This window comes from Podarcis filfolensis (assembly GCF_964270895.1).
Source record: "Podarcis filfolensis genome assembly, chromosome: 7".
NCBI classification, from domain to species: domain Eukaryota; kingdom Metazoa; phylum Chordata; class Lepidosauria; order Squamata; family Lacertidae; genus Podarcis; species Podarcis filfolensis.
In genome coordinates, this window is record NC_139603.1 from 29718990 (window position 1) to 29742892 (window position 23903).

At 42.7% G+C, this 23903-nt stretch overlaps 1 protein-coding gene and 1 long non-coding RNA gene across 5 annotated transcripts in view; one reads left to right on the plus strand and one right to left on the minus strand.

The window, feature by feature from the left end:
* Positions 1-23903, plus strand: part of LOC310767306 — a 131627-nt gene that overhangs the window by 21126 nt on the left and 86598 nt on the right. The window lies entirely within an intron of this gene.
* Positions 10949-23903, minus strand: part of TFAP2A (transcription factor AP-2 alpha) — a 29305-nt gene continuing 16350 nt past the window's right edge. For all 4 annotated transcript variants that reach the window (XM_083623945.1, XM_083623944.1, XM_083623943.1 and 1 more), the window contains 4 exons: positions 21613-21844; positions 19317-19435; positions 14733-14874; positions 10949-12768 (listed from right to left, as the gene is read on the minus strand). In XM_083623945.1, coding sequence (XP_083480071.1) covers positions 12480-12768; positions 14733-14874; positions 19317-19435; positions 21613-21844 — 782 coding nt within the window. In that variant the 3' untranslated portion in view covers positions 10949-12479. The remainder of the gene's footprint in view (positions 12769-14732; positions 14875-19316; positions 19436-21612; positions 21845-23903) is intronic.

Here is a 23903-nt window from a genome sequence, read left to right on the forward strand (position 1 = left end):
AAGACCCCTGTCTTAGATACCTTCAGCTGCATCCTATCCAATCTGGCCTACCACAAGCCCTGTGCCTTTTAAGAGCATTTTTCTGGAGTTACATTTCATATCTCTTTTTAAAAAAAACAGCCAGAGATATAGCTGCTCCTACAGAAGAAAGGCATAATCGCATATGTTCTGAATCATGGAAGGTGGGAGAGATTACCTCCCCCCCCCTCCACTCCCAAGTGGCATTGATGATCAATGGGACCAAATGAGAGGACTTCTGTGTAATTGGGTTATAGATCTTGCAGTGAGTGGAATAAAAGATGCTGTGTGTTTGTGTCCCTCTTCGGAAGGGCTGATAACCTTGTGCTCCTGAGAAGGGCTCGGTTTTTTGGTGGATTTTATTGAGAGAGAGAGAGAGAGAGAGAGATCCATTTTGTTTGAGACTGAAGCTGCCATAAATCGCCTTCTTCACCCTGCTGTGGTCCCCATGACATGTTAGCAGGATGCCCCTGGATTTCGCCTCTGTGTGGGTGTGTGGTTTTTCCTTCTCTTTTCTTCTCTGTATCTCTCTCCCCCCACCCCCAATTCCTCTCCAGTGTTCTCTCCTCATTTGCCGAGGCTGGGATTTGATAAAAGCAGACAGTATTAGAGAAAGAATTTGATTGAAATGGCGTGTGCCAAGCGGATGGGAGCCAGCGAGGGACAAAAGCGCCCAGAATCCATGGCCACTCGAGCAATTATTCCTCCACGCTAAAGGTGGATTAGTGCTATGGAAAGAAGCATATGTTTGGCCTGGGGCGACTCTCCCCCTGGCTGGCTTTAGAGAATGAGCTCCGGGAAAGGAGAGAGAGAGAGAGAGAGGGAGAGGGAGAGAAAAGGCTGAACCTGGAATATCAAACTAGGAGAAGGCCAGGCAAGCGCGCTCGCAGCCCCCGCCGAAGGGGAAGGGAAAGAGGGGCCAGAGGTGAACATCGCCCTGAAAATGACAATGGGAACAAATAAGCAGCCGGTCTCCAAATCTCATTCCCCAGAAGCCGGCCCTAAATGGAGGGATCGGGGACAAGTCTTTGCTGGACTCCTTCCTGCCCAGATCTGGTTCTCCAGCAGCAGCATCAACAACCAAAAATCTTGCCCATATTCAGAAGCAGATCAGTTCTAGCTTGTGTTGTGCTTGACCGCATTTCCTCACTCAGATAAAGCGCAGACTGGATTTGCAAGCGTCTCTTTTGCACGTTGTATGTTGGGCAAAACGCACGCACGTTCTCCTCCTGTCTTTCAGTGAGTTGGTTCGTTTGACTTATTCTTTGGGGATGTTTTCCTGAGATTTGGTTTCTGCGAGCAAGTGAGCTTTCAAAAATCCTTTGGCAGTATTGTGCAAAAGAAGCCACATTCTGGAAGGGCGTCAGTCACCAAGACGCCCCAAAGGGCTCTTCTCTCTCGGGTCACCTTCGGGCTGTTCATTTTGCAGATCCACCAGGTGGAAGGTTATTTGGAGCAGCTCCTCTCTCCCACCATCCTCTTCCTGCCTGCGATGATCTTTAAGGCAGCAGGCTGATTCACTCTCGAAGGCTCCTCTCCTGATTTCTGCACCTTACCCCACTGGCTTTGCAGGAGGCCCTGTCGAAGCACATAGGAAAGTTGAAAGTTCTCGCTGCGTTCACGCACCAGTCAGCGAATGATGCGAGTCCTCGCGTGAACCGGCCACTCCTTGCCTCCTTTAGGGTGTCGGCTATTCAAGTATCTCCCACGAGGGATCTGCTAAGAAAATACATTGTACTGTGTGGGAAGTCGAGATCAGAGAAGACACCTTCAAAAAAGATACGGTTAGATTCAGGGGCCCAAACCGACGTTCGTTTAACTCAATACAGGCTAGTGTTTTCCTGGTTCAGCTGCGGTCAAAGCTCCAGTTTCATTTCACTTTTAATTTGTATACCGCCTTTCGATATTACTAAACACAAGGCGGTTTACAAGCTGAAAAAACAACTAAACAGACAACAAATATCACACACCGAATAACAATCTGATCCAATACAAAAAAGTCATAATAAAAACATAACTTTAAAATAAACCGATTGTATCCAATAAAGCAATATTCCATATTCCATTAGAATGTTGAGCATAAAAAAAATCAAGAAGGATGCCCAAGAAACGAATTCCACTGAAACTAGTGACAATGCTACTTATATGTAATAATATTTAATAATTATTAATAATACTTTTTATTTTATTTATCTTCCAGGAGTTCAAGGCTGCGTGCATTGCTCTCGAACTCCTCGTTTAATCTCCACAAGAACCCTGCGGGGTAGGTTAGGCGGAGAGACTATGACCTGGACCAAGGTCACGCAGTGAGTGAGCTTCATGGCGAGTGCAGTTTTGAACACTCTAACCACTCCTCCATGCTGCCTCTCCTAAAAACTGCCCGATGCTGTTGGGCGATGTATATACTTGATAAATTATCCATGAGTGTGAACAATTAATTGCGGGGGGTGTCAAAGATTTCTGAATGCCTGGGCAGGAAGTGCTTGTTGAAATTATCTCTCCTCTCTCTCCATGCGTCCTGGGTACAGATAACCCTTTTCTGAACCTAGTGCAGATCAATTTTCCCTAATTGTATGTTATTTTCATTCAAGTCCCAAATCAAGTCTGTTTTCCCTGGGCGGAGCGAAATAATAAATAGCCCGACAACCTGTATACTACTAGACCAAAAACAATGCAGAGAATCTCCTTGCTCTGGACAACATTCCAAGATTACCCGGGGGGCGGGGCGGGGTCCGGATAAATTGCCATCGAAGTTAGTGTAGGAAACCCTCGATCGTCTGCTTGGAATCACCTGTGGAGACTAATCCCAGAGAATACTCCCATGTCTTCTACAAGACCTCCGTGAGATTATCCCCGAAATAATTGCCAGCTGGTAGTGTTTTGCAATAGTGCTCTAATCCTTTTTAGGGCTGTATATGGAAGACAGGGTTAAAATTGGCGAATATGTTGCCCAGTTATGGTTATAGACGTAGTGCGTTCTCCTCCACTCCTCTTTCAGCTGCGTTACAGCCCGGAAGGAAAAGCTGAAATATGTAGAATCAAAGTCCAGGGGCACAAGAAAGCACCTATATTGCATTGGCTTTCTTCACATTTTTTAAAAGGTGCTTAATTTAGGCTGGGTTATGCTATTTCAAACAGCTGCGAAGAATACAGTGTGGTTAAAGTGTGGTCGAGGTAACCTGACCCAGGAAGATTTGTTAAGGCGCAACCTTCCAGAATTAATGAGTGTCTGCTGCGATAATAAAAAGAGGTCAACAACAAAGAAAGGGTAGGATCCAGCTGAAGTTCACCACTTTCAGTGCAATCCTATGCATGTCTACCCAGAATTCCTCAGGTAAATGTGTATTATAGGGTGGCAGTCGCTTCCAGTCCCACTGATTTCAGTGGCAGAAATTCACTCCCATTAAAATCAATGAGGTTTTCTAGGACTTCGTTTTGGCTGGATTGCTGCTCATGTTAAAGATGAAACTAGGGGTTCGGTCTCATTGAACTCATTGAGTTCATCCTTGAGAAATCTTTCTCCTGTACTTGATTGCTTGGAATAAAAGTAAGATATCCAAAGTTCCTGTGCATCGTTATTAGAACAATAGTTTACAAATGTAAATATCACGGTGATTTAAGTCTGGCGGGTGGGGTTTCCCCCCAAAATATAATTTTTAAAACATACATATTAAGTTTATTTCATTCTTTGTATACAATGAAAAAAATCTATATTTTTTAAAAAAAAACTTTTAAAATTAATCTTAATGTAATGTAAGGTTTGCACGTAATGCAGAGAGCAGTCTAAGAAAATTTTCAGAGATTCTGTAGTTCTAAGTAGGGGATCTCTGAAGTTCTTCCTTCTTCTAGGGCTTGTGATTAAATATATAAAACACGTTTCTAAAAGTATCTGCAGCCCGGCTATTCTCCAGACCTTGTTTTTCTCCGAGACCTTAAGGAAACGGTTCTATAAAGGCCATTTCCTGTTCAAAATTAAGCGTGCTGATGGTTTTCTTCTTTTAGATGCAGCACAAAGAGAATGGAATAAGCTTGGACCATGTGAAAAGTCCTGTTTCCTTAGGTGAGAATGATGTTGGGTCTTTATTTGACCTTCTGGCATGAGCTGGTCCATGCTGCACCTGCTGCACCCTCTCTGTTCGACAGTAGATTTCACTAAACACTGAAGATGGCGACCCAAATCCTTCACCACATTCGCCTACCTTGTCCCAAGTCAGGCTGTTATGCATAAGCCTACTTGAACTGGCTGCAATTCTCCATCGTCTCAGGCGAGGCTCAACGGCACCACCCAGTCCTTTGAATTGAAGATGTTAAGGACTGGATCTGGGAATTCCTGCATCAAGAAGGTGAGCTGTGCCGCTGAGCAGCGGTACCCTAGGATGGAGTGCAGAGTGCTTTGACATAATCTATGGAGCGAAAGCAATCTGGGCCACGAGGCACGCCGACCACTAAAAATAGACTAACCTGCCAGAGATGCTGCGATCTAATCTTGTTGTGTGCAGAGAGTTTATGGCATTGACCCCAACCCAACCATTCTGCATCACAGGGGACCTATTTCGAGAGGGGTGGGGGCAAGATTGTTAGCCCCAGCATATTAAGGGAGGGAGGGGTGTTTGGCTGGATCCATAGACTTGTGAAATCGAAATTTCGAACCGAAAACGACATGCACCACTGATCCTGGCGTATTTTTACTCTGAAGCAAGTCGCACTGAGCTCAGTGGGTTGAGCCCTGGGGATAACAGAAGAGGCTCAAAGCGAGTCCAACTCCGGTTTAAATCGACCGTGGGGTGTGTAATTGCACCCATAGTTAGGATTGGAGGTTCCCGGGGGTGCGACGGAAGTGAAATAAGCAACATAATTATTTTACTGCGTACAGAGAAGAAACACTGTTTCGAACTTGCTGGTTTCGCTGGCCTCGCGAAAGAAACAAATCACGTTGTTTATACACAGCTTCGTGCACCTTTCTCCAAAAACGGCCGCGCAAATCCTGGGCAAACCGATTCCAGGCTTCTTGCTCTCTCCCCCCCCCCCCCATATGTAAGCTATCTGACTCCGGATTCGTTTATCCGAAATAACTGACGTGCCTGGTGGTTCAATGTTCAAAAAGCACAAATGAGGACTGGGATCTGGATCCCATCGTTCTGGGGAAATGAGATGGAGCGGGGGGGGGATGTTTGTTCCTCGGAGGGATTTCCGGAGCATTTCTGAACGTTCAAAAGAGCAGCTAATTCGGGTGAAGCGAGGTTGAGTCCGAATAGCCGTTCGCTTCTCCTAGAAATTTAGGCGTGCGAGTGGGAAACACACACACACACACACACACACACACACACACACACACAAGCACACGATCCAGTCTTCTCTTTCACGGGGGGCTGTTTTCCATTCTTTAAACGGGAGCCACCGAGCGTGACTCACGGAAACGATCAAGAAGTCCTCCTCTCGGTCCTTCTACTCCTCCTACTCCTCTAGCTTGTAGTAAGAAATCAGGTGCGAGGGGATGGGATGGAGGCTATTCTGCAGCGAGAAACATCTCACCTCTGCACGGTGGAAGAGTGTTGGGTTGGGGGGGGGGAGCGAGAGAGAGAGAGAGAGAGAGAGAGAGGGAGAGAGAGAGAGAGAGAGAGGGAGAGAGAGAGAGAGAGAGCAGGGGCGGCATTAGTAATCCCGAACCTCTTCGCTTCCAGTCGCAACTCCAGCAGCAGCGGCGATGATGGAAAGTCCTTTGTCATGCCCGGCTCTCCCCCCCCCCCCAAAGTCGTGATCTAACGATCTGTTTCTGCTTTATGGCCCTGACCCCTGCGCCCAAGACTCGCCGGCTTCTCCCCCTATAATGGGCCGATAAAGGGGAAGGGGCTTTAACTGGGGGTGGGAAGGGGAGCAGATGTTGGTTTTCCAGCACTTGTCTAACCTGATTATTCTTTGGACACATTAGGCAAGCGGGAGTGATGGATAATGACGCTTCGTCGCGGAGGCCCCTTCCATCCCGAAAGAGCAGGGCTGGCTGGGCGGATGACGGCGCGAAGAGATGGAGGTGATGAGATCCATACAGAGGAAGAGATCAGCCGGGGCCCCGGCCAGTAGAAGAGCGTGCAAACGAGTTGATAGAGTGATGGATTCCTAAGCCCGACGCGTGTGCCGTGGGCTGCTTTGTCTGTATGGGCGATCTAGCCAGATGTTGTTGCTGCTGCAAACTGCGTTTCTTATGGCGAGGCTAATGGAGAGCTGCGGCTGAAGCCCCTGGTCCAAATCTCGACTTATTCACTAGATAAGCCTTGGACAAATGGTTATCTCGCAGCCTTGCCTCCTTTTGGCTGTAACATGGCGATAAAAAAATAACGGACCTACCTCGCAGGCTTGTTGTAAATACCAGTGACATGATGGATGAGCGCTCACGCAGTGCTGCGCAAATGCCTCCACTTATAGCGCAAAAGAGCATGAGGCTCTTAATCTCAGGGCGGTGGGTTCGAGCCCCAAGCTGGGCAAAAGATTCCTGCATTGCAGAGGGGGTTGGACTAGATGACCCTCGTGGTCCCTTCCAACTCTACGATTCCATGATTCTAGTACTGTAGTAGTGAAGCTGGCAGTTGTCTAAATTGTACGTGGAGAGAGATGCAGCTCTCAGCACTAACGAATGAAGTGACGAAAGGGAGGTCTTTCAAGGCAACGATCTTTTCCCGCCTCTTTAACTCCATTAAGCGAGCTGCTGCGCCAAAAACAGGGTCCCTGGTTTTCTTCTAAAAACTCCCTCGAAACATGCATATTCAGCTGTTTATTTAGGCTGTCGTTTTCCTCCGTTAAAATCAATGGGATGCATTCATTCATTCAGTTTCTTTGGCTTCAAGAAAGAGCTGAATTGCGACCGTGCAGCCCAATCCTATGTATGCTGATCTGGAGGAAAATCCCACCGTCTTCAGACAGGATTGTATCCTTACAGTCCAATCCTGTACCTGCGCGCCCAGAAGTCTCACGGAGTTCAATAGGCCTTCGCCTCCTTATAGGACTGGAGCCTTGGTTGTTAATGGCAAAGCCTTCGGGCGTTAATACTCCAAGTTGAGAGGGGCAATGGATATTGCGATGGCGCTTCTTTATTTTGGCAGAGTTTATTCATAAGATATATGTTATCCTCATCTTGGTTTTGGCAGTGAGTTAAGTGGCAGCCCAGCTAACGAATGACATACTGAAGAATCAAGCACATTTTCTACTTCATCCTATACATGTATTGGAACTTCAGCCCGAAACACATTTACTTAAGAGTAGGTTCAGCTGGTTTCAATGAAACTTAATCCACATTCTGTGATCTAGCATCATAGATGTTTAAGTCGAACTCAGCGAAATCGTAGCTTGCCTGTGTATGTGTGTGTGTGTGTTAAGAGAGAAAACGAGATATACCCATTATGGAATTTACAGCGATTCGAAGCAAACAAGCAAAGGCTTGATCTGATTATGCACTTAGATTTAACATGGGCAATCAAAGAAATCTCCTTTATATTTAAGGATTTGGATAAATGAATATTCCTAGCAAGTGAATAAAATGTATTCAATTAACTCAAAACCTCCTGCACTTCTGAACTGAAGTGGAATCGACTGTAATTGATTTATTTGAAACCAGAGGTTAAGGACTGAATTAGCTAAGTACAACTGGGTATTTCAAGCCACTGACTTATCAAATGTCAAATCTCTTCTATTTTAAATATTATTTCAGCTGCGGGGCATTGCTGTCCTGATGGCTGTTCCACCAGTTAAATCTCAAATTATATTAATATTCGATTTTGGAGGTTGGAAGGGAGGAGGGATAGATGATGATTTATTACAGAGGAGGGTGGTAACCATTCAACTCGAAGAAGCATTGTGCTACATTTTTAAAAATGCATAAATTAGCATAGCATGAAGGAACTGAGCTATAACTCATTAACATTTAACCATTCATCCTAATTTCAGTTAATCTAAAGAGCAAAGGAAAAAAAAACATTTTAGGGTTAGCAGCTAAAAGCATGGCCTAGAATTTGAAAGGCTGAAACAATGATTGATTACAATGTGTAAAATACCGCCCTCCCCCCAAAAAAGAATGTGAAAGTAATTAGCACGATTTGGTAACTGCACTTTGGTCACAGCAGATGAGCCCTAAACTTCAATGAGCTGCATTTTCATTAATTTCGCAGGCAAAAGTTACCAGTTCCCTTTGTTGTTTTTTTAAAAAATGGTAAACAAAATGAAATAATAGTAGGATAGAAATTATTCAGTAATTTCATTCAGTTTCTCTAAAGTGAAATAGTGAGGGTACCTTACTAATAATCAACACCATAGTTCTAAGTAGGTTACTTCCACTGAAAATGCAAATGAATGAGATTATGTTCAAGTAAGGATCTAAACAGCTACACTGCACTGAAAATACATTTCAGGCTTATTCAGCTTACTTTGAGTGCAATGGAAGTCAGCATATATCAATAGTAAATGTCAAGAAAACTATCAATTAGCAACTCAGTTATAATGTTCACTTACTTCAAAGTAGACCCACTGATTTCAATTGACTTTACTTTGAAGTAAAGGTACTTAACATTGGATTGCGGGGGGGCATAGAATGCAATGTCAAATCTCTAATTGATTTCACTAGGCCTAGATTGTAGTCTTAAAAATATAGAAGTCTAAAATCAATTGGTTAATTATATATAATACACCTTTTAATATTATATCTGGGCTATGTATAAATGTTAGTCATTCCTTACACTGTATATAATGTTACAAGGCCACAATCATGAAAACATCTTAAAACAGTAGTTTGCAATGTATCAAATATGCAATATTATTCATTGCATTTAATTTCTTAAATTGTATTTTATAGCCACATCCTTAAAATTATTAGGACCTCCTTGTGTTTCAAGATTAAGTCTGTTTTTATACATTGCCCAGCTACAGCCTAAAACGATTAGGCAGACTTTGAAAAAAAAGAAAAGTAACAAGCATCTGTAAAACCAGATATGAATGAATGGTATTTAATAAGATTGTTTTTACTCATTTAAAAATGAGTATTTATGCATAGCTGGAGAAAGAGCAGCAGTGTGTGCATTGCTGTTTATGAATGCCATTGTGCCTGAGGTTAGGATCCCCCACACAATCTGTGATGCAGCCAACAAAAACAGCCCAGATAGACAATGCTTCACTTCACCTGCTACAACGCTGTGCATTTCATTTATGTCAAGGCTGCGTGTACAGTTAGGGTTCATTCACCTCATTATTTTGTTACATCCACTTTACAGTTAACCAATGTATCTTGGGGAGGAAAAATGAATAAGCATTTTCAAAATGATGCCATCTTTACAAGCAGAAGATCTTCTCTCTCTCTCTCTCTCTCTCTCTCTCTCTCTCTCTCACTCACACACACACACACACACACACACACACACACACCATTTCACCAACAGTCTGTCGCTGTAAAAATAGCATTTCAATTTCACCAGCTCTGCTTCCTCTGCTTGACCACACTGGTTTTCTACTGCCTTCCCTAATGAGATTACCAAACTGGGAGAATGGAACATCTTGTGCTTTATCTTATGCGTTTGGCCTCACCCACCTACCAACAGGAAAATCACAGAAGCAGCAGGCCCAATTCTCTTTGAAGATACACTGAGACATGCATCAAGCTTGCTAACCTCTCTCAATTCTGCCTGAGAAATAGAAAGCCTCCAAAAACACACAGTGCAAAGTTGCCTCATAAATACCATCACACATTCACCTATTTTGCAACGCTTCACGAAATACAAGATGGAGCCAACCAGATTGCACTGGGAGTTAAGTTTCACAATGTTTTGCTCACTCAGACGCTTCAGGTTTAGCATTCCAAATAAGCACTGTAAGCAAATTGTTTTGCTGTTTTGTTTTTTTTCAAAGTTACCACAGGGAGAACATCTTAAGGACAGCCCTGGAGGGGGGCGCCACCTCCACTTCTGTTCTATCAAAGCCATCTTTGCATAGACAACCCTGCACCACAAAACACCACAATGAAGCTGAAACAATGAGGCTAACTGCGTTTTTTCCACAAGTCTACATTCTGAGACCATTTAAGTTGGTTAAAAACAAGCAAGTATCTGTTTCCACTGAATACCTATTCTTACTGGAGCCGAGATCTGCACAATATGAGAATATTCTATATCCAATATTTACTTTGCACTGATAATAATTTAGAACATTTATTACTGGGATGCCACACATTTCACATCCTCCTCATCCAAAACAATGAAAAAATATGCTGAAATCTATGAATAAATATGTACATCAGATATATATATATATAAAAACTGAAACACAATTATTATCAAATATGAACAATAAGTATTGCTTCAGTATACCTTTATACCATTATATACTATAATCACACATTAAATCAATTATTTAAAAGTTGTGTGCAAGCATTTGCATGTGTACACTTGCAATTATCCTTAACCAGGTATATGCTCTCCCCTTCCTCCCCAGCTGGCTAATAGAGATTAAAAGGCAATGCAAATTAAGATTATGTCGGACATTTATGATAAGTAATACTGATCCTTAATTATGAAGCAGGAATAAAAACCTAAAGATCAAATAAATAAAATAAAACTTTATTTTTTAAAAAATAAAAGTACCTTTCAGTTAAAGAAAAGTATGCCATTTCTTTAACAGTACAATTTTTTTTATCCAAAAGAGTACATTGTGTTTTATTGTGTAATTTGTCTGAATACAGACTCGGTGGAATATCTAAATGATACCCTGCTCTGAACTCCAACTTGAAAGTAAGTTTTTATTATACTTGAGGGAAACAATGGGTTCAGCTGCTTATTGCAAGGAGCAATTGTCAAGGGAGAGTTAAACTCAATTACTGTAACCATACTGAATAAAAAATACTGCCAAGAACAAAAATACGCCTGGGTAAAGACAGCCACTGAATAAAAAAAAATCGACATAAAGCGTATCAAATATTTATTTATCTGGGCAACAAAGGACTATGATACATTGACAGGCATGGAAACTACTGCCAGCACAACTCAATACAATACAACTATATGCTTCCAATATGGCTGGTGGAAATAGAGGATACCAGGTGGTCCCAAATGTATGGAAGTTCTTTGAATCAAAAAAACAACTCAAAATGAAGGGGGGGGGAGAAGATCCCTAAATCCTTTATCTGAATAGACAATATCAATTTATTGCTCTGATGATGCTTTCAGTAGAAGAACACGGGATATAAACTTTTTGTTTATTTGTTTTCCTTCTTTTTAAGCCACAACACATAAGGGGTTGTTAGAAACTACTAATACTTGAAAAAATCTGTCCTGAAGGAGACTGAACATCATTTCAGGTGGTGGTTAGGGGTCCTTTTCCGCTTTTATCCATTAGAAACTAAAGGTCATACTAATAATATATATTTTTTAAATCCAGATTATTTTATTTGTTTAGCTGCTTTATTGTTTCCTTTTAAAAAACATGCTACAACAGGGCTGAAGTGATGAATCCCAGAAAAATTCCACCCCCTCCCTCCAAAAAAGCTTCCCCCTCCCTTTTTTTTGATTTCTAAATAAGTAACCATGAACCACAGTGATGGAACTAAGGAGGGGGAAAGATTTAAAAACCCACTAAACAAGAGGCAAACGAGATCACCAGATAAATAAAAAAAAAGTTTCAAACAGACTCACCATATTTACAATTCCCATTAAATTACACATAAATAAATATATACATACATGAACACTGATCCCCTTATAGAACAACTGTGGGTTGGTGTTACCATAAGAAAGTTCAAATTGGTCGCTTTACCTTGGGCAGGAGAAAAGTTCTACAACTGAAGACATGACATGGAACTGCATGTGGTTTGTGTTCAAGTTTATTCACAATACTGATAAAATGTCATCATCATCCTTTTTGTCTCTCTCTCGCTCTCTCTCTTTTAAATATGGCTACAATCTTAAACGGAAGTTTATGTAAGGGAAGATGGTGATTCAGTCCGATGAAACTCATTTGTTTTCTCCACATTTACTTAATTGTTTATTTATTGTTTGTTTTAGTTCTCTCTCTCACTCACACTTTGTCTTTTTTTTTTTAGAAAAAAGTTCTATTTGTGTTTTTTTGAATTTTTCATCGTTTTTGTTTGTTTTTGCTTTTTTTTAAAAAATGGAAAGTCCACACAAACTGAGTCGACCAGAAATAAAAAATAAAAATCCTAGGCTGGCTCCATTGCCTTGTTCATCTTCCTAGGCTCCAGACTGGGCAGCAACTGAGAATGAACTGGGAAGTACAGGAGGGAGAAAGGGAGGGAGGAGATTGGGGGCGGGGAGGGCCGTGGGTTTCCAGTCCTACTACGTGGGGTAGAAGATCTCTGGGCTTCTGCTGCTGTAGCCTTGGGGCTGATGAGGGAAGGAGGGAGAGACCGAAAGGAAAATGCAGAGAGAGCCAGGCTGGCTGGTTGGACAGGGGGGGTTGGAGAAGCAAAAAAATCCTCATTTTCTGTGCTTCTCCTCTTTGTCGCCGCTTTTGGTGCTGTTGTCTGTGTGGCTGTTCGGGTTGTTGCTGAGGTACATTTTGTCCATGGCCTTGAGCGCCTCGGTGAGATAGTTCTGCAGGGCAGTGACTGCAGCGCACACAGCAGGGCTGCCGAAGCCGTGCGAGATGAGGTTGAAATGGGTCAGGCAGCTCTGGATGCCCGGCTCCAGGATGGGGGTGGGCCGAGAGTTCCCCAGAGGAGATCGGTCCTGAGCCAGCAGGTCGGTGAACTCCTTGCAGATCTGTCTGCAGCACAAATGGAGCAGAGAGAAGGAGAAGAGGAGGAAAATGAGCCAGCCTCGTCAGCAAGCAGCCAAGCCAAGGAGTCAATGCCTTCAGAGATCAGCGGACACACACACACACGCACCCACACACCCCTCCATGTGCACATTTCTTTTCCAGGAGCAATATTTTCCTTTCTGCTTTCTAACACATCTATGCATTTTTAATCTGAAGAAACCTCTTTTTTTTGTATGCAACCCACACATTCTCGGCCAGCTTTCCTTTGTGTTTCTGCTAGTCTCCTAGGCAGTCTGCCTGAAGGAGGGGGCTGTGCCTTTACTTCCTTCTAAGAACAATATTTGGTTCCTGTTTACTTTAACTAACAACAAACATTGTCAAGAACACACTGTCTCAATAATCTTACTGAGCCACCCACAAAACCTTACAAAAGCACCATACAAATGCTATTAATAAATAAAGTAATCTCAACCCTACTCCCCCTACAACTATCAGATGTAACCTATCTAGCATTTATTCCTCCACTTGCAGGCACTCAGGTTGACTTCAGACACACAAGACCTCTCTCACACACACAATACAGGTCTCTCTCCCTTTAACACAACTCCTCACTTTCATAAACAGATGTGCATCTTCATACACACGCTAAATACAGCAGAAACCACACAGGCACACCCCTTCACTGCACAATTTCTCTTTCACTTCCTCTCTACATGTTCCTCCCCGCCCCCCGCCCCACAAAATACATCCCTTTCAACCATTTTTAAAAATGCCATACCCAAGTTCAAGTCAGCAGTTTGCTTATAGCATGATTTTAAAAGCCATTATTTGTTGGAAGTAAGTTGAAGAGATTGCAAAAACACTTACACCCTAGTAAGATTTTAAAGAGATGGGTCCTGCTAGGCTTATCAACCCAAAGACTTCCCCTTTGACAGAAGTAAGAGCTACTTTCCCTGGAGGTGAAGTGTGGAGGGTCTTGATCAGAAGTCACTTTCAGAACAGTATCTGAGCCAATTGTTTTGGGTGGAGGGGAATACAGCAGAAAAATAAGTGGCATGTTGAAACACTTGGCTCTCTAAAGGCCAGCGTTAAATATCTCCCAGGCATAAAGTACCTCCAACTTCAGCTGGTGGGTGCCCTCTGGCGCAGTGCCCTTTGGTGACATCGCCACCGGTAATTAAGGAGTGCTAAACAAGGCTTTTAATTTCCAGCAAACACATCATGCACAACAGCCGGGGCTTCTCTCTCTTCCTCCCCCACCCCACCCAACCTGGAAGTCTAGTTGGTTTTCTTATCCACTAGACTTACAAACACATATCCTTCTGCTAAAATAAACCCCACTGGCATTTTTGCAGTTTGCAGGTTCAATTATGTCTTCAGGTTAATGGACAAACTTGTGGGGAAAGGGTAGGAAAATGTTGCCAGTTCTTAAGATCTAGTATGCAGTCTGTCTGATCTTACATGTGTTTTGGGTATCTCAAGTTCCACTGAGATCAATCCTATTTACTCCCAAGTAAGTGAACACAGAATTCTGATATCCTATGTATGTTTACTTGGGAATAAGTCCCACTGTGTTCAGTGAGGCTTTTTCAAGGTAAGTGTGCACAGGCTTACAGACTTAATGAGCCATTTTTACTTCACTGCTAAAAAAATGGAATATCCTTCCTCTTTGAATTTATAAGCTCAGATCTAACCATCACTTTGCAGACATCACAATCTCGGGGGGGGGGTGGAAGGGTCCTTCTCAGTCATCTACACAAACTTGGTTTGGACAGTAATAATATACTCTTGGATGAATGCATGTTTTATAAAGTTAATTATACAATGCGAATCTTGTATGCATGGTGAAAGCTATCACCCACAATTAATAAATGTGAAAGCTAATAATCACACAATATCAGAACAAGCAAGCAAGCAATGGAAAGCCTTCCTTACAGCTCAGTGATACTCCACAAAGGTAAATGTCTTACTTTGTAGCTAGAAGCATGTTTTTTCTTGTGACTTGCTCATTTGGATCGGAATGTTGTCGGTTGAGAAATTCAGCTACTGCTTTGGCAGGAAATTCTGTTTCACAGACATAACCAAAATCTCTTGCTAGATGAACGGCTTCTCCTGAAATGAGGGGTAGGTGGAGTGGGAAGACAAAGCTAATCAATACACAAAGCTCAAGCAGGGCTGAGAAGGAGAACTTGCTAACATGGTTGAGCAGCTAGCCCACTCCATTACAATCAATGGGAGCTTTCTAGTTGACTTCCCTAGGTGTATAATTGCACCTTTGGACTTTTACCATATACTCCAGACAATGACGACCCCAAACTACTAAAAAATCTGCAAATGTATAATTTGTAAGTAAAAAAAAAAAGCTGGTTTAAAGAAAGTACTATGAAAACCCTGGTGTAAGATTAATCAAAACACCTGATTGTTATAAATGTAAGATTTCAGTGCAAGGAATATTTTGTAAGCATTTCCTGCAGGAAATGATCAGTTCCTCATTAGCTGCACTAGGAGAACACAGCTTTTTAAAACCTTGTTTTAAAATCAAGCAATGGGCATTGTTTACATAATGAACATTAACATTAACACTGAACACTGTCTCTTCATGGGCAACAGATCATATTAAAGTTTGTTAAAATTTGCTGTGGGAGGGGACTGTGATTAATAAACACCTTGGTTAAACTGCTTATTAATCCACTAAACTCTTTCAGTGTTAAATCATACCGCAATATATTTTGTTTTAAAATACACAGAATTTATCTGGAATACTTATTTTCTGCAAAGTGAATAGCAAGCTTGTGTTTGTACACTTAAGGAGATCCATTCACGCCTTATATACAGGAAGAAAATATATATATATATATACATGCCTGGGCAAAAGCATATGTTTAAACTATGCTAATACTTCTTATTTCTTATCACATACTAGAGATTAATATTGATTATTGATCACCATTAATTCTAGAGCTCCCCTAAATGGATTGCATTAAACAGTTAAGTGTTTAAAATTTAACTTGATCGCATATAATTATCCACCCTTCCCTTCCACCCTCCCTTCAAACGATTAACCATAAGAATTTTAGGGTCATTCTGCTGAGTCTGTCTGTTTTGTTGATTTTCAAATCTTTGGTTTTAATTTCCTGAACCAGTTGGTTTTTACTGCAGGGCTTCCTGCCATTAGCTTTAGGTCCGGAAGAACGCATGCGCCAATTAGAGCTTCAAAGCCTCAGTCCAGTGAGCTTGTTTCCATAAAATGGAGCGGATCATAAACAATAACAGTACTTTAGAAACTGCCTCATCGCACAGGGACTCACAGCCAAAACAACTGTATATTATCTCTCAAAGGGAAAAAAATTGCCCACTATTATCAGTTTATCTGAGCATTAGCCTTTACTCCTTTGTTTTTTCTCTAATATAAGTGGATCAAACCCTAGCCAATTGTTATTTTTTATAAAACCTTTATAAAGAAAAGTATGAGGTCAGCAAATAGATCCTATTAAACCTTTTACATATTACTTAACATCGCAATAGCATTAGCAGTGGCCAGTTGCCCCTGCCAATTCTTTTTGTATGTTTCCCATTTTATTATTTTCTTCAGTATACATTGAATTCTTTTTTTCCCTTCAGCTGCTTGTAAACTTTGTTTTGCTTTGCTTGGTTACGCATCAGTTACTTATGCCATGTAAATATACTTTAGTTACAAACGACAAATGAAAATCTCATTGATACTCTTTCAGTTGTGGCTGGCATTCTTAAAATACTCCAGCTTTACATCTTTGAACCGTTCAATATTTTTTAAAGCAGGCCACAAAGCAAAGAAAACTATTAGGCTATTTCTAAGCAAAACCAAAGCTAACCAGGGGTCCAGAAAAGCTTAAAAAACGCTCTACAGTTATTGAAATCGGGGTTAAAGACCTCGAGAATTAAACACTGGAGAAGAAAGGTTGCATGAGTATCAACCCCATATCAACTTCCTTGTGTCAACAGCTGTGGCAAACTAACCCCACTTAAAGCTGGACCAATATGTTTCTTTCCACATTATAAGGCATTTGGCTAAATGAAGCTTCCTAGCCCTTGCACTCTCATTAATGTTAGAATAGTATGTCCTTCCTCCCCCTTTTTACAATTGGAAAAGATGTCAAAGAAGGTTCCCCCCATAATATGCAGCAATTGGGAACAAAGGTGGAGTTCAGCTGCTGGCTGCGAAGCTTTCAGGACACCATTAAATCATGACTTAGGTCAAGGATTCCAAAACTAATTCAGGAAGTAATGGTCACGCATTTCTCAAATGCAGATGTCAGAACAACTTAAATTATTTACTGGTATGCAGTTTGAAGCAGCAGAGGCTTACTTATTTTCGGGTGGCTGCAGCACCTAGCATTTAAAGCTGCCTAGTGATGAACTGAGAATGAAAAGGGAAAGCCTGGAGATCTGCATTGAAAGATGGTCTGCTCAGATAGACCTGTTAGACTGCATCAGTGCAGCACATTAATAAACTGCCGAATGAAAACGAAGAAGGGTCTGGCCTAATTTCTAAACAAGTTTCTTTTTTCTACCCAACTTCACAGAAATTGGAAAATTTGTTTGAGGCAGGAATTTGTTGGTGTGGTGGTAGTCTTGGTGCAGCAACTGGCAAAGTCTGGGTCTTCCTAGCAAAGCGTAACATTGCCATGCACTCTTTCAACGTAGGCCGTTCATATAGAATGTGAGAGGCTAGAACACTTTTAATACACTATTTAATCCTGAACAGCAATCACATCCCACAGATTAAAAGGCCAAGATGTTACTGGTAGTCTAGTACTACCCCTGATATGTGTATTGGAGCTGTTGTGGTACAGGGGTTTGATTGCTGGACTAGGTCCAATGAGACCCTAGATCAATTTCCCTCTCACTCATAAAGCTCACGGGGTGACCTTACCCAGCCTTTCTCAACCTCAGGTCCCCAGATGTTGTCAGACTACAACTCCCATCATTCCTAGCCAGCATGATGGGAGTTGTAGTTCAAGAACATCTGGGGGCCTAAGTTTGAGAAAGGTTGGCTCGATCTCACAGGGTTTTTCTGATGATAAAATGAGGCTGGGGAAAACAGATAAGCCACTTTGACTTCTTTGGAAGAAAGGTTGAATATAAACTCTAATAAATAAGTATTCTGTCCAGCTTTATATTTGTTACATTTATAAGGCCTTCACTGGTGATGGGACTTTTTGAGATTGGAAGTGGTCAACAATTATTGCAACATATTAACATTTTGAATTCATTATAATGTCCTTACTGCAAGCATCTACTCATATAAGCAGCAAAGCAGCATGGGTCTCATTTTACACACAAAGCTCTTGCACAATTAAGAGTCATTTTGAACTTATTTAGGCCCATTCATTTCTGCAGAACTAACAGAACAGAACCACAGGCTTCAACAGTAATACACTTTTCTCTCAGTATTGCAATGAGTATTATTTGTGCCTGATTGTCATCTGGATTCACAAACTAGCAAAACAGGAATGTTTGAATTCAACCTGATTTGAAGATTACATACAGACCTACAATGCACTTAAGTTAACATATTTGGCTTTTAACAAATTTACACCCAGATCCTAAACACATTTAGGCTGCAATCAAACCAGGAGTACGGTATGTCTCATTGAACTCAATGTATTTTACTTCTGAGTAGACATTCATAGGATGGTACTGTCATTAAGATCTGTTAATTTATTTATAACATATTTAGAGAGAAGTCTATTTGGAGAGCAGCCTTCATTCAATTGATGTGAATGACCTAAACAGGTTTAAATGCAACTGGATTGCAGTTTTACATATCAATTTAAAACAAAAAGTTCTACCCATACTGACTGGTGAATTCGAATCCAGTAATCTATAGTAGCACAATTAATCAGTTAATTATAAACACTAAGTTTCACTTCTCCCGAAAATAAACTTCTTTTGACTAAGAAGTCCAGCTAAGTCATATGTTGTTTATAAAACCATCACAACCCCCAGTCCCTGTTGTCTGAATTAAGATGTGTACAATGATTGTACACATCACTACCATGCCCCTTTCACTGGGGACTGCACTGATGAAAATCCAATTAAAATCCACCATGTCAATCAGTGATTAATAAATTAATTCATTAATTATGCTTAATTAATATTTTCAGCCCTACTTTTTTTTAATGCAAGTGAACAACCCAGTTAAACTGAACTTTCAGAATTTATAACCAACTTAGTTCCATTCACTTCACTGAGGCCTGGCAACCCAGATCCTAACCACATTACAGGGATTTAAGCCCAGATTTCAACAGAGCCGGCTTCAAATTATATTTAGACATAAATGGATTCTGGACTGGGCTGACAGCTTCAATTCACCTTTTGAAAAAGTACAAAGCAAAAAGGTCAAAATGAGCATTTTCCTCAGACATAATGATTTAAATTAAACAATGCCCATAAACATTTCAGCACAGGCCTCCAAAAGGTTCTGGTTTTGTTCAGTGGTAAAAACAAACGATAAAAATACACATTTCCCAAAGAATGCCCTTCTCCTCGCCAAATCCAAAGCCATCACTTACCTTCCACTAGTGATGTCAGCAGGGTAACATTAGCAGCCTTACGTCTCCCGGCTGGCAAATTTAATCCTATTTTGTCCAGTTTTTCTCTCAAAGATCTCCCTCCATTTTTTGATTTCGCCCTGTTCCACACATTAAAAAAAAAAACACTTAACACATGACTAATATCCAGCAGTTCATATTGCAACGCTTTCAAATATTTTCCTCCAAAGCTATTTTACAAATCCTTATTATAAATGATATAGTGGCTTTCCATTTCAGGAAATGCTAGGTGTGGAAGACATGCTATGAAAGGGACAATTAAATGCAAACCAGGGAAATGCCCTGAAATATTTCCTTGTGTCTGAAATAACCATGGAGATAGAACAGCTAAAATTAAGCCCTTTACGTTCTCACAGTGTCTACTGCAAACCATAAACAGGCACCAGGTGGCCCTTACCTTATCATGGTCTTGACCAAAGTCATAACCACTATTAGTGCTTTCACACATTTGCAATCCAGTGGGGACTTGCTTAAGCCAACCCTCTTTGCATTGTTAACTAGCCTAATTCACAATTGTCAAGTGTGTTCATTTGTCTTCCATTATGGAAACTGCACTCAGTTTGCTCAAAATATGAAGTTGGAATGATACCTGCTATTTTGTCCCTGTTCAGGTGTGGTTTTCTTTTTAAAAGGAAATACCTCATCGTATCCCTGTAGCCGGAGACTTGGATCAAATCTTTTTAATATCCCTTATTGTATTGTAGCTTAGCATTACTCGCTTGTTGCAGCATTACTCAGCAAAGCAATGCTGGCAGTGCCCTCAGCTGGTGTGTGTAAGCTTTCAAGAAGCTTTGCTGAGATGCATGCCCTGCTATGATGAGGGGACAGTGTTCCTTGCTGAGGCTGCTGACTGGATGCATTGGCATTGTGTGGCAGTGTTGTGTGATTGTGGCACATGCTATATACAACAACAACCACCACAATGATAGCAGCAGATATAATCGATGCTTTTTCATATTTAAGGTCATCTCTGCACTTTCAGGAAGCACATTTCTATCTGCAGTTTACAAGATGCTGTGTAATGTGATCTCATTATTAACAACCCTGTGAGATGGGTGGTTCATTTTGCAGAGCGGTGTTGCTGTTTTTCAAGGCCCCAAACTAAGGCTGAAGAACAGTTACTTGCTCAACACATTTTCCAGGTTCAACGGCTTGAAAGCAAGTGATGTCCTCTCATTAAAGACACTCAGGTCACTACTGAGCTAAGATTCTGATCTCAAAATATTCTGCAGATCTGGTGTGTTCTGAGGTTAACTACTGCCTTCTCGTGCCCCATGTAACAACATATCCACACAAAAGGGATAACTTTTTACAATTGTGAACCCAGAACAAATATTAACACAAGAGGCACTGGGCTTTGCGGTTGCACTGAGGCAAGAACAAAACCACTTAACACGTGAGTAATATCAGGTCTGCAATTGTCGGAAGTCAGGTGAGGCCACCACCTTGATGAAACTATGCAAGTCTGGGTCTGGTTAGCGGCTGGATGGAGAGACTGCCTGGGAACCACCTATATGCCAGCTTGGATTCCATGTTGGAAGAAAGGAGGGAAATAAACAGGCGAAAGATAAATATATACATTTCCCTCCAAAAATCTGTTACAAAGTATCCTTATTATGAAGGATACTTAGCTTATCCTGAAATGAAGCCATAGGCCATGAAGGCAGACTAGGATGACGTGATTTTACTGTTTCAGGTAGGTAGCAGTGCTGGTCTGACGCAATCAAAATAAAAATTAAAAATTGTCCAGTAGCACCTTAGAGACCAAGTTTGTTTGAAAGCTTATACCCAGAACAAACTTAGTTGGTCTCTAAAGTGCTACTGGACAATTTAAAAAATAAATAAATATTTATTTCGATTATTTTATTGTGTTTGAAATAATTGTGGAGCTTGGCTTAAAACGACCAGGTTGGCAGCACCTGGTCTGGGCTCTTCTTGAATGTGACCCTGAAGATCATCTTTGACAACACAAGCAAGAGCCGTTTCCCCTTCCCTTCTGACTAACCCAAGGCACCATGGAGGATCTGCCTAGGTTTCTAGCCTAGGGGGATGCACATTGAGCAATGGTACTTCGGAGCTTGGGAATTAAGCACTGGCAGAACTGTGGAGGAGTGGCGCCCTTGGGCGAGCAAGTGATTGGACGGGGCGCTACCACCTCAAGTCGCGCGCACGGTCCCTTCCAATGGGCTCCCTTCCCTCCAAAAAGAGATCCCGCCCCTCCACCCGGCCTCGTTTCCCGCGGCTCGGGCTGCCTCACCTCCGAAGCACTCCGCCCAGCAGAGACGCGTTGAGGCACTCCGGCGGGGACAGGCGCCTCTGCACTTCCGCCACCGTGACCTTGTACTTGGAGGTGGAGCTGAGGAGGGACAGGCGCCCGGGCACCGAGCAGAAGACTTCGTTGGGGTTCACCACGCCGCCGAAGAGCGTGTCCTTGTTGATGGGGATGGAGGAGACGGCGTTGGCGTTAGACTTGGACAGGGACACGGGGCCTGCAGAGTCCGGGAAGGGGGGGGCGGGTTGGGTAGGAGAGGAAGAGGGGAGGGCGAGGGGAGGGAGAGCCGCGTTAGTGCACAAATGCTGAGGGGATTAGCAGCTGCCAGCAGCCTGAGGGGGGAGGGGCGCCTGGGAGGGGGAGGGGCTGCCTCGGGATAAACTTCGTGGTGGGGGGCGGGGAAGAAGACGACAACGACAAGCCAGGAAAGGTGGCGGCAGATGGAAGACGACAGGGATGAAGAGGAGGGGGGCGCTTAGTCGACCACTATGGCGGGCAAGAAGCGGAGCCCCCTCAGGCACTGTCCTCCGCGCCAAGGGACGCTGGAAAACCCCGGGGGCGGCTGGCTGGCTGACTGGCGGCTGCTTCTTTCTCCCCCCCCCCCCCAGCTCCAAGCACCACTTCCTCCTACCCCTCGCTTTTTTTACTATGAAGGCCGAAGGCACGTTGCACAGGAGGAGGCAGGGGTGCCAACTCGAATAAAATACTCGGGGGAGCGGGGGCAGGTTAGCCTCCCCACACACACACATAATCGATCACAGGACACGGCACATGCACACCATTTGAATGGCCAGGCCCATCTCGGATATTTTATTGGCTCCTATGCGAGGAGAGAGAGAGAGGGAATGGGGGGCGACGACACGAAGGCCTGAAAGCCCAGACTCCGCCGCCTGTTCTGAAATGCCACCGAATAAACAGGCAAACAAGCAGCTGCACCACCTGACTCAACCCAAGATGTTATTTACAGAGCACGCCACGTTTTGTTTTGTTTTGTTTCTGGGGGCGGGGAGACATTGTGGGGAGGGTGGGGAGGTGAAAGCTCAAGGGGCTTGCAATCTCTGGCTGAAAAGCCTGATGCATCCCGATGTATATTGACTATGCCTTGAACTGAATTAAGCTGCTTTAAAGGAGCTGGCATGAGGCAGGGACACAGACAAGGCGAGCGTCTGGGCTGGTTTGTTCTCCGCCCGCCCCCTTCGGGGGAAAGGCCAATCAGAAGCGTGGGTTGTGTCAAGCGGAGAGGAGGGGGCGGAGCTTACGGGGAATTGCCTCTCATCTGCTAAACGGTTCCAGGGGCATCTAAGTCCTATGGATCTCGCTGGAACTTGGAGCCAAATTAATGTTCTCAAGCTGATAGCCTGATGAACACTTACCATACTCGCTATATCACACACAGAGAGAGATGTTACATTCATCCTTTTAGAGATAAAAGGGAGACGTTCAAACAATGCACCTTAGCCGGTTCTGGAACATCTAAACGTGCCATTGTTCTAGAGTAGTCTCCCCGCTTCCCCAACACACACTGTCTCCAAGTGTTTCAAATAAACTGGGCCGAGTGTCGCAGCCTCTCTGCGTGCAACTTTTCACACTGGGAAGCGTGAAACAAGGGAGGCGGTTTCTATCGTTAAAAGAACATGACAGTGGAGCGCTTTGTTTAGAAGAAGAAGCAGCACGCAGCCAAAACAAAATAGGAAAACAAAAACTTCCTAGATCCTTAAAGAGCTGCTTCTCAAAATGGGAAGAAAACAAAAACAAACCACCTCCCTGCTGCCGCCTTCATATCTTCCCCTTAAGAGACAGAAAGATCTAGGGCTTTATTAGAAGATATCCAGGACCAGCACAAAACTCAGCAAGCCTTATTTTTCGTTTCCCAACTTGGCTAAGCATAAGTGAAAAAATAAGGGCAGCCGCCTTTGCATGCGATGGGCGCTGTGCTCACGTTCCAGGCCGGTTACACTATAAATATTTACTCTTTTGTCATCATCTGCTTCTTCCCCTCGTTCCCAATCCCACCCCCGTTTCACATCCTCACTTTAGTGGGCCTAATCCAAATGTTAAAGGGTGGAGCGAGGGGGGGGATATCTAGGTTTTGGATAGATCACTTGTGACATTAATAGCTCTGGGGAGGCTAATAGAGACAATAGGAGTTAAACGAACTCTTGAGATTACTAATAAAAGAGCCAATTATCATGTCGACTCGGAAAGAGCATCTCTTTAAGATTTATTCCTTGCACATCTAATTTGACGTGACAAAAGCTCCCCAGATTGAGGGGGGT